The sequence below is a fragment of the Phascolarctos cinereus genome, unplaced genomic scaffold (assembly GCF_003287225.1).
Source record: "Phascolarctos cinereus isolate Bilbo 61053 unplaced genomic scaffold, phaCin_HiC Scaffold_4;HRSCAF=312, whole genome shotgun sequence".
NCBI classification, from domain to species: Eukaryota; Metazoa; Chordata; class Mammalia; order Diprotodontia; family Phascolarctidae; genus Phascolarctos; species Phascolarctos cinereus.
The window spans coordinates 713940455-713953257 of record NW_027555847.1 but is presented as its reverse complement, the minus strand read 5'-3'; the positions used below and the strand labels follow the sequence as shown (position 1 = coordinate 713953257).

Here is a 12803-nt window from a genome sequence, read left to right as displayed (position 1 = left end):
AGCCCACCTAAATCTTCTCCTGATTGAGTCCCTAGTTCCATGAGTGATCCTAATGTAACATCATAGAATAAGATAGATTAGAGTAGAATGGAATAATCAGGCTGGAAGGGATCTGAGATAGCTACTCCTGTTCTCTTAAACTAAGAAAATGAGGAATCTATTCACCTTAGTCAGTAGATGACATCATTCATGTTTTCTAAAAAAAGACATCTTCCAAGGATCCATTCTGGGACACCTTCTCTCTATACACTATTGCTTAGTGATCTCATTAGTGGCCGTGGATTCAAGCATCATTCTGGGCAGATAAGTTTCAGATCTATATATCCATCCCCAGTCTTCCTCTGGAGGTCTAGTTCTGCATTAACAACTCCCGGGGGACATATTTACCTTGAAATCCTCTAAGCATTTCAAATTCAGCTTGTCCAAAATGATACCATTATCTTCTTTCTCTTCATAGATCCATTATCCTATTTCAGTGGAGGGTACCATTCTCTCAGTCACCCAGGCTCATAACCTCAGTGCCTCAACACTTTTTTTTCCTCCCTCACCTTCTTATATCCAGCCTGGTTGCCAACTCTTTCAGTTCTGCCTTTGTCAGTTCTGTCTTCATGACAGTTCTGCCTTTATAACAGGTCTTGATTCTTTCCCCTCTTTGCTATGCATACACCTTTAATTCAGACCCTAGGCATCTCTGGACTGGATTCCTAATTGGAGATTGCCTGCTTCTAGCATTCTTTCTCTCCAATCCACCCTCCAAAATAGCCACCAAAATAAAACTGTAGATTTTACTCTGTCATTCCTGCATCTAAGAATCCTCACTAGCTCCCTATTGCATCTAATATAAACTCCTCTGTTTGACATTTAGAGCCCTTCATCATCTGGTTTCACCTTATTTCTTTTCTTTTTTATCTATCTATTTAAGTTTAACATTCTTTTCTTTTTAAATTTTTTGAGTACCAAATTCTCTCCTTCCCTCCTACTCCTCCCCTACACACTGAGAAGTTAAGTAACATGATATCAATTGTGCATGTGAGATCATGCAAAACACATTTTCACATTAGCCATATCGCAAAAAAAAGCAAAAAAAAAGTGAAAAAAATTATGCTTCCATTTTTACCCAGAATTCATCAGTTTTCTCTCTGGAGGTGGATAGCACTTTTTTCATCATGAGTCTTTTGAAATTGTCTTTGATCACTGTATTGATAAGAGTAGCCAAGTCTTTTGTAGTTGACCATCATCACAACATTGCTGCTACAATGCACAATGATCTCATGGTTCTTCTCACTTCACTTTGCATCAGTTCATATAGGTCTTGCCATATTTTTCTGAAGCCACCCCTCCTCATCATTTCCCACAGCACAATAGTACTCCATCAAAATCATATGCCATAACTTGTTCAGCTATTCCCCAACTGTTGAGCATCCTCACAATTTCCAATTCTTTGCCACCACAAAAAGAGCTGCTATAAATATTTTTGCATATATAGATCCTTTTATTTCCTTTGATCCAGCAATGCCAGTACTAGTTCTGTAACCTAAAGAGATCAAAGGAAGAGGAAAAGGATCTATATGTAGAAAAAATATTTGGCTATAGGTCCAGATTGTTCTACAGAATAGTTGGATCATTCACTACTCCACCAAAAGTTCATGAATGTACTATTTTCCCATGCCCCTCTAGAACATGTTATTTGTGATGGATGTGAGGTGGTACCTCAGAATTGTTTTAATTTGTCTGTCTCTAATCATTAGCAATTTAGAGCACTTTTTTCATATGATTACAAACAGCTTCGACTTTTCTTTCTGCAAACTGCATGTTTATATTCCTAGACCATTTATCAATTGGAGAATGTCTCTTATTTTTATAAATTTTACGCAGTTCCCTATATATTTGAAGTCTTTATCAGAGAAAACTTGCTCTAATTTTTTTTGATATTTCTTTGTTGTCTATGATACCTTTTAGCAAAATGTAGTTTCCCAAATTATCTCTTTTAGTTAGGTTTATTTGAGGCTGAAACAATATGGATTGATTGATTCAGCACTGCCCCTTGGCACCTCTTAAAGTTTGGATTTCAGTGAATGGGACTGCTTAGTAGGATCTTTGGTTGGTTAGGACCCTTGGGAAGAGAGACTATTGTTGGTGGGAGCCAATCCTTTGTTAAGTTACTAAAGAGAAGTGACCTGCAACTTTCAATACTCTATGAGTATTTCTTATTTCTAACATGAACTGGAGAACAGTAGAGTCAACCTGGGTTCTTGGGAGATGGGAGCAAAGCCAATACAAGTACAAGGTCTCTCTCCAGAGAGGTTCATGGATGCCTTGGAATGGAAGCATATGGGAGTTGCATATGTTAACTCTTGGCTTTCTGGGTGATGGTCAGGTCTGAGAGTGGATTTTCCCAGCCCAAGAGATGATGGCCTCCAGCGTACGGAGGAGTATCAAAAGTTCCTGCAGAAGCACATGGCAGAGCCACACATATGCTTTTCAATGTTGCCTGGGATGGGGAGGGGGTGGTGGTGGTTCTTCATTTCCTAGGCAGTGTGATTGTGGAATCTAGGCTTCTAGCCAGAGAAAAGTTATTTCTTGGGAAGCGCTAGTTTTGGAAGTTGACTCATGAGCAACTCTAAGTTTGAGTGTTTGGATATCTGGCCCTAGAGAGAGAAAAGGGGAGTTCCTCAGAAATTCTCCAAGAGAATTGATGAGGGTCACTCAAATGGGCCCTACTGTTGGACAAAGGGATTAAAACCACATCATGGGGCAATAGGAAACTGACACACTCCATCTTCAGCTCTGGAAATTTTCACTGGTTGTCCCCTATGCCTGGAACATTTTCCCTCCTCATTTGTACCTTCTGGTTTCCTTGAACTCTCGGCTAAAATCCCGAGTTCTTCATGAAACCTTTTCTGGTCCCTCTTAATGCCAGGGACTTCCCTCTGTTGACTGCCTTCAATTTGTCACATCCATAGCCTGTCTGTACGTGGTTGTTTGCATGCTATCTCTCCCATTAGGCTGGGAGCTCCTTGAGGGAAGGTTCAGGTTTTTGGATTCCCAGTGCTTATTAGTATATGGGTAGTATATATTATACTATATATTATATTAATTATATATTATATATAATTAAATTAATAGTATATATTAGTAGTATGTGTCTGGCACAAACTAGTAGACATTTAATAAACACTTATTGACTGAGTGACTTAGGATTTTACTGTGAATGATTTTGAAAGTGTAGGTCTGATGAGAAAAAGATTGCTTGCATGGAAACCCCAAGTGTGTTTGTCTTCCAGTGGAAATATAAGGCATAGGGTCCCACTATGAATATTGGTGGTGCCATGTAAGGCCCTGTGAGAAAGAGTTCATCACAATGTAAAGGTATTGCCCCACTCGTAACCCCAACTCCCTTCTGCAGAATGGATTGTATGCCACTCTAAATGCTTTATTGGTTATCTGTATCGATTTATGGGTTCCTGAGTGGTCTTTCTGCCAAGTGCATTTTTTAAATGGCATCCAATAAAGAAGGACACCTATCTAATAGACATTTGTCACCTGGAGTGCTCATTTGAGATGTGTGGATTCTGTTACTCAGGCTTGTGAGAACATAGACATGAAGTGTATTTAGAAGTATTGCCTCTGTTTGAAGGTGACAGCCTAAAAGAGATCACTATTCTGAATCAGCTTGCAAAGATGGATTATGTCCATGCAGGCCCAGGGCTTTGTGGCCCTGGGTTACATACTGAAATGCTATATACCCCTAGTAGAATATAAGCTCTTTGAAGGGAAGGAGTATTTTTCATTTTGCCTTTGAATCTCCAGTGCCTAGCACATAGTAGGTGCTTAATCAATGTTGATCAAGTAGCTGAAGGAATCTCATCCTGAGAAAGGGGAAGTGACTTCTTTTAGATTATCCAGCAGGTTAGGGGCAAGATATGGTCAAAGATAATGGTATCCCTGAAGATTCTTATGTGTGCATTCCAGGCAGCAGATGTGATTTGGACAATAGAAGCTGCCTACTACCTCTACTCCAAACATATAACAATGTGGTAACTGGAATGCCCCTCTAAGGCATACTGCATAGTACATGTTATTAATATATATAGGGCTATATACTAAGGTATATATGTGTGTGTGTGTGTGTGTGTGTGTATATACATATATATATATAGGTATATATTTTATATAGATGTGTGTGTGTATATACCTTAGTATATAGCCCTATATATTAATGTATAAATATTATAATTATATATACATATTTACACATGTATGTATATGCATATATAGGCAGCTAGATGGCTCATCTTCCTGAGTTTAAATCTGGTCTCAGACACTTACTAGCTGTGTGACCTTGGGCAAGTCACTTCATCCTCTTTGCCTCAGTTTCCTCATCTGTAAAATGAGCTGGGGAAGGAAAAGGCAAACCACACCAGTATTTCTGCCAAGAAAACTTCAAATGAGGTCATGAAGTATCAGATGTGATTGAAAACAACTGAACAATGCACACACACGTGTGTGTGTATATATGCATATACATCTATCTATCTATCTATCTATCTATCTATCTATCTATCTATCTATCCACTTCTTGAGGACAAGAACTATTTCCCTGCTGTCTTTGCATGCCTAAAGTCTACAAGCTCTATAGCAGGCTCTTATATGCTTATTGAGTGACTGAGGGATAGTTGTATTTACAAATCCTTCTGTAAGAAAAAACATATTCTGCTTAGATACTTTCCTAATTGTCAAACTCCCAACGGTTCTGAGATTTATTTATTTTCATTGGATGGTTGTGAAAGAACACTGACTATGGACTTAGAGGAACTGGATTCAGTTCCTTCTTCTAACACTACTTGTGTGATCTTGGTCAAGTCACTTAACTTCTTTGGGCCTCAGTTTCCCCATCTGTCATGTGAATGGGGTTGGGCTAGATGGTGCCTGAGGTCTCTTCTAGCTCTTGACCCAGGATGCTGTCATCCTACTGTTTGACTTGGGTCAAATAGCTTAAATTTCCTGGGCTTTGGTTTTCTGTAAAAAGATGGGGGTGTAATCCAACTCTTCAGTTCTCCTCCTATTGTTCTATGGAAGGATACAGAACCAAGTTCTAATTAGAGAACAACAAAAAAGCCCCCATCCACACACTATTGCAACATGCAGACTTGCTCACGTGGCTGCAGCATGCTTGCCCAGTGAAATGTGGTTTGTTACCTGGAGCTCCACTCCATAGCCAGTGTAGACAGTCACATTGTAGGTACACTCCAGGAAGCTGTGCAGGGGCAGTGGGGCGTAGTCGTTGGAATCTATGTAGCCCTCGGGATCGGAGAAGGTGACGCTGCAGAGAGCTGAAGGCAGACATTGCAGTTAGAACCATGTTCTAAAAGCCGAATGTTCCCATGGGCCAGCAAAGCCTATTCCAAAGATCAGAATGATGGACCATGACTACTCCACCCTCTATGGCTTCAGCCTTAGGGGCCTTGGAGGCTCAGGTGCCAGAAGCTAGGAGGCAGAGAGAAAGGAGCTCAGGGTGGGAGGATTAGGATGCAGAAAGAGGACTCAAACTGTTTAGATTTTTGTTAAGATTACAGATTTTAATAAGCATTTAGGTTTTGAGAGGCAGTGTCATTCAGCAAAGGGTTTTGGAGCCAAGGCCATGAATTCAAATCTTGTCTTTCCTGTTTAATCTTTGTATAAATTTGGGCACCAGATCATAGACTTAGATCTGGGAGGGATGTTAGATATTAAGTACAATGCCCTCATTTTATAAGATCTTAGATTTAAAGATGGAAGGGACCTTGGAGGCCATTGAATCCAAATCCTTCATTTTACAGATGAGGAAACTGAGGCATGGGGTGAGGAAGTGACTTGTCCAGAATCACACAGCTAGTAAATGCCTGAGGCAGGTCTTCCAGACTCCAGCTGTAGTGCTGTATCCACTATTATACTATGCTGTGTCTCTATTTTACAGATAAGGAAACTGAGTCCCAAAGAAGTGAAATGCCCATCCTCTCTTCAGGCCAGAGACTGTTTCCCATTTTGTTTTCAGATCTCTAACCCTAGCACATTGCTTGACACACAATAGTCACTTAATAAATGCTTTTTGAACTGGGTTGAATTCTCAGGATCAAACGGTATTCTAATGTGGTCCCCCAACTCCCCAGACTCTAAATCCAAATCTCTTTTCACTGACCCATATGGCCTTTGGAAGCATTTTCCCAATCTGGAACTTGCTGTGGTCATAGGATCAGAGGTTCAGAGCTAAAAGGGACCTCAGAGTCCATCTAGTTTAATCCCCCCTAATTTTACAAATGAGGGAAATGAGGCACAGAGATGGTCAATGATCAGTCCACGGACATAAAGGCAGCAAATGGGAGAGCTAAGACTTGAATCCAGATTCCCTGATTTCAAATCAATCAATCAATGAACAGGTACTTCAAAAATTATGTGCCAGGCGGGCAATATGCTAGGCTTTATATAAAGAGAAAGCAAAAACAAGACCTGCCCTCATGCCTGTTTTCATTCTAATGGTTGAGAAATTCTGTTCTCTTTCTACAATCCTAGCCTGCCTGCCGGGAGAGGCTTAGAGATTAAGTTAACAAGTTAAGGTAAAACCAAGGTCATCTGGGGGAGTTCATACTGATAGTTTCATTATACTTACTGAGTATGGACAAGATTCATGTTGTATTGTGGGTTTCATCACTGGTCAGTGACGATGACCTAGAAAATCCTTTCTAGCTTTAAATCCTATGAATATAAGTAAGCACCTTCAGTAGAAAAAAAAAAAGTTGTATGGATAGATAAATATCCTCTGTGGGTCAGCAGTTGTAGCACAGTGGATAGAGCACTGAGCCTAGAGTCAGAGAGACCTGAGTTCAAATTTTACCTCAGACACTTACTAGCGGTGTGATCCTGGGCAAGTCACTTAATCCTGTTTCCTCTTAACTCTGCTTAACTCAGTTTCCTCATCTGTAAGATGAGCTGGAGAAGAAAATGGTAAACTACTCTAGTATCTTTGTCAAGAAAATGCCAGATGGGGTCATGAATAGTAAGACATGATTGAAAAATGACTGCACAACAAAAGCAGTTGGAAAACACTGAGATGGAGAGGAAATCAAAGTTGTACCTATGCTCCTGGGATGAATGAAGTTGGGGGAGGGGGAAATGTCCGGGCTATTTTTCTACTGGGTGAAGTCCTCCCAGGAGAAGGGATAAGCTATCCCCAGGAGATCCCTCTGGCCCCTGCTAGAGTGTAGGGAGTGTGTAGGAGTGTATAGTGGGCCTAAAAGAGGACCTTTAGGGTGATGGCCTGGGGGATAGTTCTGCCATGTAGAGTCAAGGGAGGGGAGGAACCACAATGGTGCTCTGTGTGGAGAGGAAGGTCACTTTTCTGGATGCCAACACCCTGAGGCAAAGCCCCTGTTGTTCTGAGAAAGACGATAACTGAAGTGTCAGTTTTAGACCTGGAAATAATGAGGAGAAGGGCTGAAGTTGGGGAAAAACAATTTTGGAAGCCCCACGCCTCAAACAGAATCAAGATATAATATAAATGCATGTTTGTGACGAGCTTCCAAAGTTTCCGTGGCTAATCACTGAGCTTCATTCACCTCTCTGCCCCCTCTGTCCCCTTCTTGTTTGGTTCTTGAACAAAGCATGCTGGGAAAGATAATTAACTAGTCTCCAAATTGGCTCATTTGCTGAAGTCATATGGCTATTTCTGAGGGTCATTTTTCAGGGAGGAAGCATAGAACACCAATCAACTACAGAAAAATGATGAGGAAAGTACCGCAGAGGAGCCACCTCTAAAATTGTCATGATCTGAAGCTATTTGACAACCAATTTCTTGCTGGTTGTTAGACCCTGTGGAGCGTATGCAGCCTCTAGCAAGGCGACTATTAGCACAGCAATGAGATGAGTAAGAATAATCATGGTAGAGTGCAATGTGCCTGGGATTTGAAGTCCGACCTGGATTCCAAATCTAGCTCAACTCGTTCACACCTGAATTAGTCTAGTTCTGGGAACTAGAAGAAAAGTATTTTATTTTTATTTTAGGCAATTGGGGTTAAGTGACTTGCCCAGGGTCACACAGCTAGTAAGTGTCAAGCGTATGGTCTGAGGATGGATTTGAACTCAGGTCCTCCTAAATTTCAGGGCTGGTGCTCTATCCACTGTGCCACTTAGCTGCCCCAAAAGGATTTTATTTTAAGGAATAAAAATATAGCCATACTTACCTCGAAGGGTTGCTTTAGATTTTATTAATGACATTCTTACTACTCATTCACAAAAAGGTTGCAAGGATTTTGAGCCAGTGACACCAGCTTCCTGGCCACAATCTCTGGACTGCAGGCATTTCCTCTGGCTGAGCACCATGCCTGGAATGCCCTCCCTCCTCTTCTGCACCTGGTTTCCCTGACTTCCTTCAGGTCCCAGTCAAAATCATGCCTTCTTCAGGAAGCCTTTTCTTTTTTCTTTTTTTTTTTTTTGGCTAGGCAATGGGGTTAAATGACTTGGCCAGGGTTACACAGCTAGTAAGTGTTATGTGTCTGAAGCCGGATTTGAACTCAGGTCCTCCTGAATCCAGGGCCAGTGCTCTATCCACTGTGCCACCTAGCTGCCCCTGTAGGAAGCCTTTTCTAATCGGTTCTGTTGATTATTTCCTATTTATCCCGAATACAGTTTGTTTGTACATAGTCGTCTGCATGCTGTCTCCCCCAGTAAATTGTAAGCTCTTCGTGGGCAGGAACTGTCTCTTGCCTTTCTTTGTATTCCAAGAATTTAGCACAGTACTTTCTATATAGGAGATGCTTAATAAATGTTTATTGACAAACTGAGAAGCATGGTTCTGACTCACTGCCATTTTTGGATCCCAACCTTGTTCCGGGAGATGAAGCTACACATGTAACTATGACTCAGGAAATAGAACAGTGAACTCCTGTGAGTGGCCTGAGGGTGTTAGGGTCTGTGGAGTTCTATAGTGAGATTGAAAACAGAAATGGAACCTTTTATAAACATAACAGTCTTAGGTAGGCAGACCCTACCTACCTGCGAACATGCCAATAATGAGAAAAGAGAAGGATTCATTCAAGGGTTGGTGGAATTAATTACTACTTATATTAATTTAACTGTCCAGGGCTGTCCCCGCGTAGTCATTAAGCATTCATAGAATCGCAGAGGCAAAAGGGTCACCTAGTTCAGTGGTGTCAGACTCAAATAGAAATGGATCATTGAAGCCACAAATTGACTTTGAAATCCACAAATTAGCATTGTCTATGTTGTATTGTATTTCTACTTATTTTGAGGGTCTAAATATTTCTTAATTATGTTATATTTTATTTATATATTTATTTTAATATAGTTATTTACATAAATATAAAATAAATTTATTTTATTTATATGAATGATTTTTTATAATATATAAATGATATTTTATAACATATATATTATATTTTAATATGGCTCAGGTTGCACTGGGGAATTTCTTCTCAATGAATTTGATACCTCTGATTTAGGCCAACTTGTACCCCCCTAAATAGACTCTACAATATATTAAAGGTCTTTTAATACCTGAATGGATCACATTTTCTCCCTGAATCTTTTCTTCTCCAGGATAAATACCCCAATTTTCTTCAATGCATTCCCATATGTCGTGATTCTGAGACCCTTTGTGACCCTAGCTGCCTTCCTCTGGATAATGTCCACTTCATTAGCATATTTCCTAAGATGTCCAGAACTGGTTTTTTTTTCAGTTGTTTCTACCTGCACAGCTCTCCTTCTCTCTCTTGGGGACGCCTTTTGGTCAAACTATACTACATCATGGCCTTGAGCAAGTCACTTCTCTCTGAGTCTTTTTCCTCAACTGTAAGATTTGGGGTTGGACCAGATGATTCCTTCTAACCTAAGTTCATTCCAAGTTTTTCAGTGATTCACACCAGGTTTCAGACTTGGAAGAGCCCTCAATGGCTATTAGCCTACTCCATCCATCCATCAATTAATGGATTAATCCACAAGCATTTATAAAGTAACGAAAAAAGTGACAAGCAGAAAGAGACTAGATTTGTTCTGCTCAAGACCCAAGAGGGCAGAGCTAGAAGGAAGGCTTCTCCCAATCCCCTCCAGATCTTTGTGTCACTCCCCCCACCCCAATCCCTGACATTATTTTGTATTTTATGTGTATATATGTTGCAGCTAATAACACATGTCCATGTTGTTTTCTGGCTAGAATGTAAGCTCCTTGAGGGCAGAGACTGTCTTGCTTTTGTCTTTGCATCACCCAGCACCTAGCGCAGTGCTGGGTATATAAGAGGTACTGAATAAATCACTGTTTGTTTAATGTTGTAAAGACAAAGCAACTTTAAAAGACTCAAGAGCTCTAGTCATTCCAATGACAAACCATGAACCCAGAGACCTGAAGATGGAGCACATTACCCACCTCCCACCAGAGAGATGAGGAACTGAAAATGAAGAATGAGGTGTACATTTTTGGACATGGCTTATATGGAATTTGTCAGAACGTCGGAGCTAGGAGAAGCCGTAGAACAGGGGATGTCAGAGCTGAGGGGTCCCTAGAATATAGAATATCAGAGAAGAAAGGGATCTTAAAATATATGGCATAGAATGTCAGAGCTAGCACATTAGAACTTGCACTGAATTTTGGAGCGGGGAGCAACCTTAGAGACCATATAATCCAATCCCATCTTACAAAAGGGGAAACTGAGTCCCAACAGCTTCATAAAATAATAACTAACATTCCTACAGCACTGGAAGGTTCACAAAGCATATTACAGCACATCTGATTTGGTCCTTACAACAACCCTGTGATGTAGGTGTTATTATAATCCCCACTTCACAGATGAAGAAACTGAGGCTGAGAAAAATTAAGTGCCTTGCCCAGGGATCCACAGGTAGAAACTGTCTGGGGCAAGATCTGAACTCAGATTTTCCTGCCTCTGAGGAGGATGCCCAGTTCACTGCTCCAAGTTGCCTCTCCCCTGTTGTAAAGCCTAAACCTAACTCTCCTGACTCCTGGTTCCACCCACTCATCACCACACCAGCATGCATTAGAACTGAACTTCATTGAGGTGAGAAGGGCTTTCTGCAGCTTAGGAGTGTCTGCTTCTGCACCCTGGCTCATGCTTCCTTCTTCCCCTATCTTCCTTCCATGAATGGGGCAGCCAGAGTCCTTTAACAGCCATGGCCCAGAATTAGGAGGCCAGAAATGTGATTTTAGTTCTGGTTGTTGCTAACACATTACTCTTAGACAAATTACTCCTCTCTGGGCCTCAGTTTCCTCATCTTCAAAATGGGAATAATTATCCTCATCCTGCCTGCCCATTAAATACGATGAAATATGAAGTTCTGGGGCAAGAGAGGTGGTACTTCACCCTTGACTCTTCACTTGCACCCACTGGCCATCTCCAACCTATTGCCAGATTCTGTTGTTTCTATTTTCACATCTCTCCTCCATATCCCCCCTCCTAATACTCCCTCATTGCCTTTCACCTGGACTATTATAATAGCTGTCTAACATGACCTTCCTGCCTCGTCTCTCCCTGCCCCAATCCACCCACCCACTCAATTGCCAAAGTGATGTTTTCTAAGATATAGGTCTGACCATGTCACTACCCGCTATTCAAAAATTCCAGGGGCTCCCTGTTACTTCCAATATCAAATGTAAAACCCTCTGTTTGGTGATTAAAGCTCTTCATCGCCTGCCCTTATCTTACCTTTCTAGTCTTCTTACACTTGACTCCCCATCATGTATTTTACTTTCTGGCAACATTGACCTCCTGGCTATTCCTCTAACACAACATTCCATCTCCCATTGCAAAGCCTTTTCCTGGGCTGCCTCCCATGCCTGGAGTGCTCTCTCTCCTCATCTCTGGTTTTCTTCAAAACTCAGCCCAATTTCCTCCTTATGCAGGAGGGTTTTCTGGTTCACTCAGCCTGAGAGGATCCCTCTATGCATTGCACAATTCCACCAAACTGAGTCACTCTTTGCCTCCTGCACAAACACTGGGTTTTCCCTCCTCTGTGTATTCTGTAGGCTTAGATTTCTCCCCATCCCTCTCGTTCCATCTATTCTGCACTTATATTGTTTGTCCACACTGTGCATTTTTCACGAGTACATGTTTCCCACATTAGACTGTGAGCTTCTGGAGAGCACGTGTTTTTGCCTTTCTCTGTATCCCTGCTGCTTAACACAGGGTATGGCACATAGTAGTTGCTTCATAAATGCTTGGTGACTGACCCAGGTCATGTAGATACAAACATAGTATTCTCTTCATTATGCCAGGGTTGGTCTGGGGGAAAAATGGATGAGCTCTGACAACAAAGACATAGGGCTTTGTTAGAAAGAAAGAAAGGGAGGGAGGACAAAGAATTGAAATCTTGGGTATAAAGCTTGGCATAGAAGAAATACTGAAGCACAGAGCTGTGTAGAAGATGGAGAGGAAGGAAAAGAGGCCCAGCCCAGGAAAGCGGGGAGGGGAACAAAAGAAGGGGATGACACGAACACTGGAGCTTTGTACATTGACAAGTAGCTGGGAATTAATTTCAGTCTCCTGGAAATTGTGTTTGTTTGGTGATGGGAAAAGAATGGTAAATGTGTGTGGCATGTAAATGTCTTTTGAGAGAGAATCCTTGAGAGGAACGAATGAGATTATGCATGTGAAGGCCCTTTGAAAAGCAAAAAGCTCTCTGAACACGAGGCATCCTCAAGGCAGCTGTGCCTCGGTGAGAAGGGCAGTGGATTGGAAGCTAAGAGACTTGGGGCACAGCCTGTCCTACCCTGTCGCAGAGAAGGCTGAGGCCATCTGTTG

The 12803-nt window shown here is 41.4% G+C and overlaps 1 protein-coding gene across 1 annotated transcript in view; it reads right to left on the bottom strand.

Annotated features, from left to right (window-relative positions):
* Positions 1-12803, bottom strand: part of SEZ6L (seizure related 6 homolog like) — a 252151-nt gene that overhangs the window by 100058 nt on the left and 139290 nt on the right. The window contains exon 3 of the mRNA XM_020996645.2: positions 5200-5333. Within this exon, the coding sequence (XP_020852304.1) occupies positions 5200-5333 (134 nt within the window). The remainder of the gene's footprint in view (positions 1-5199; positions 5334-12803) is intronic.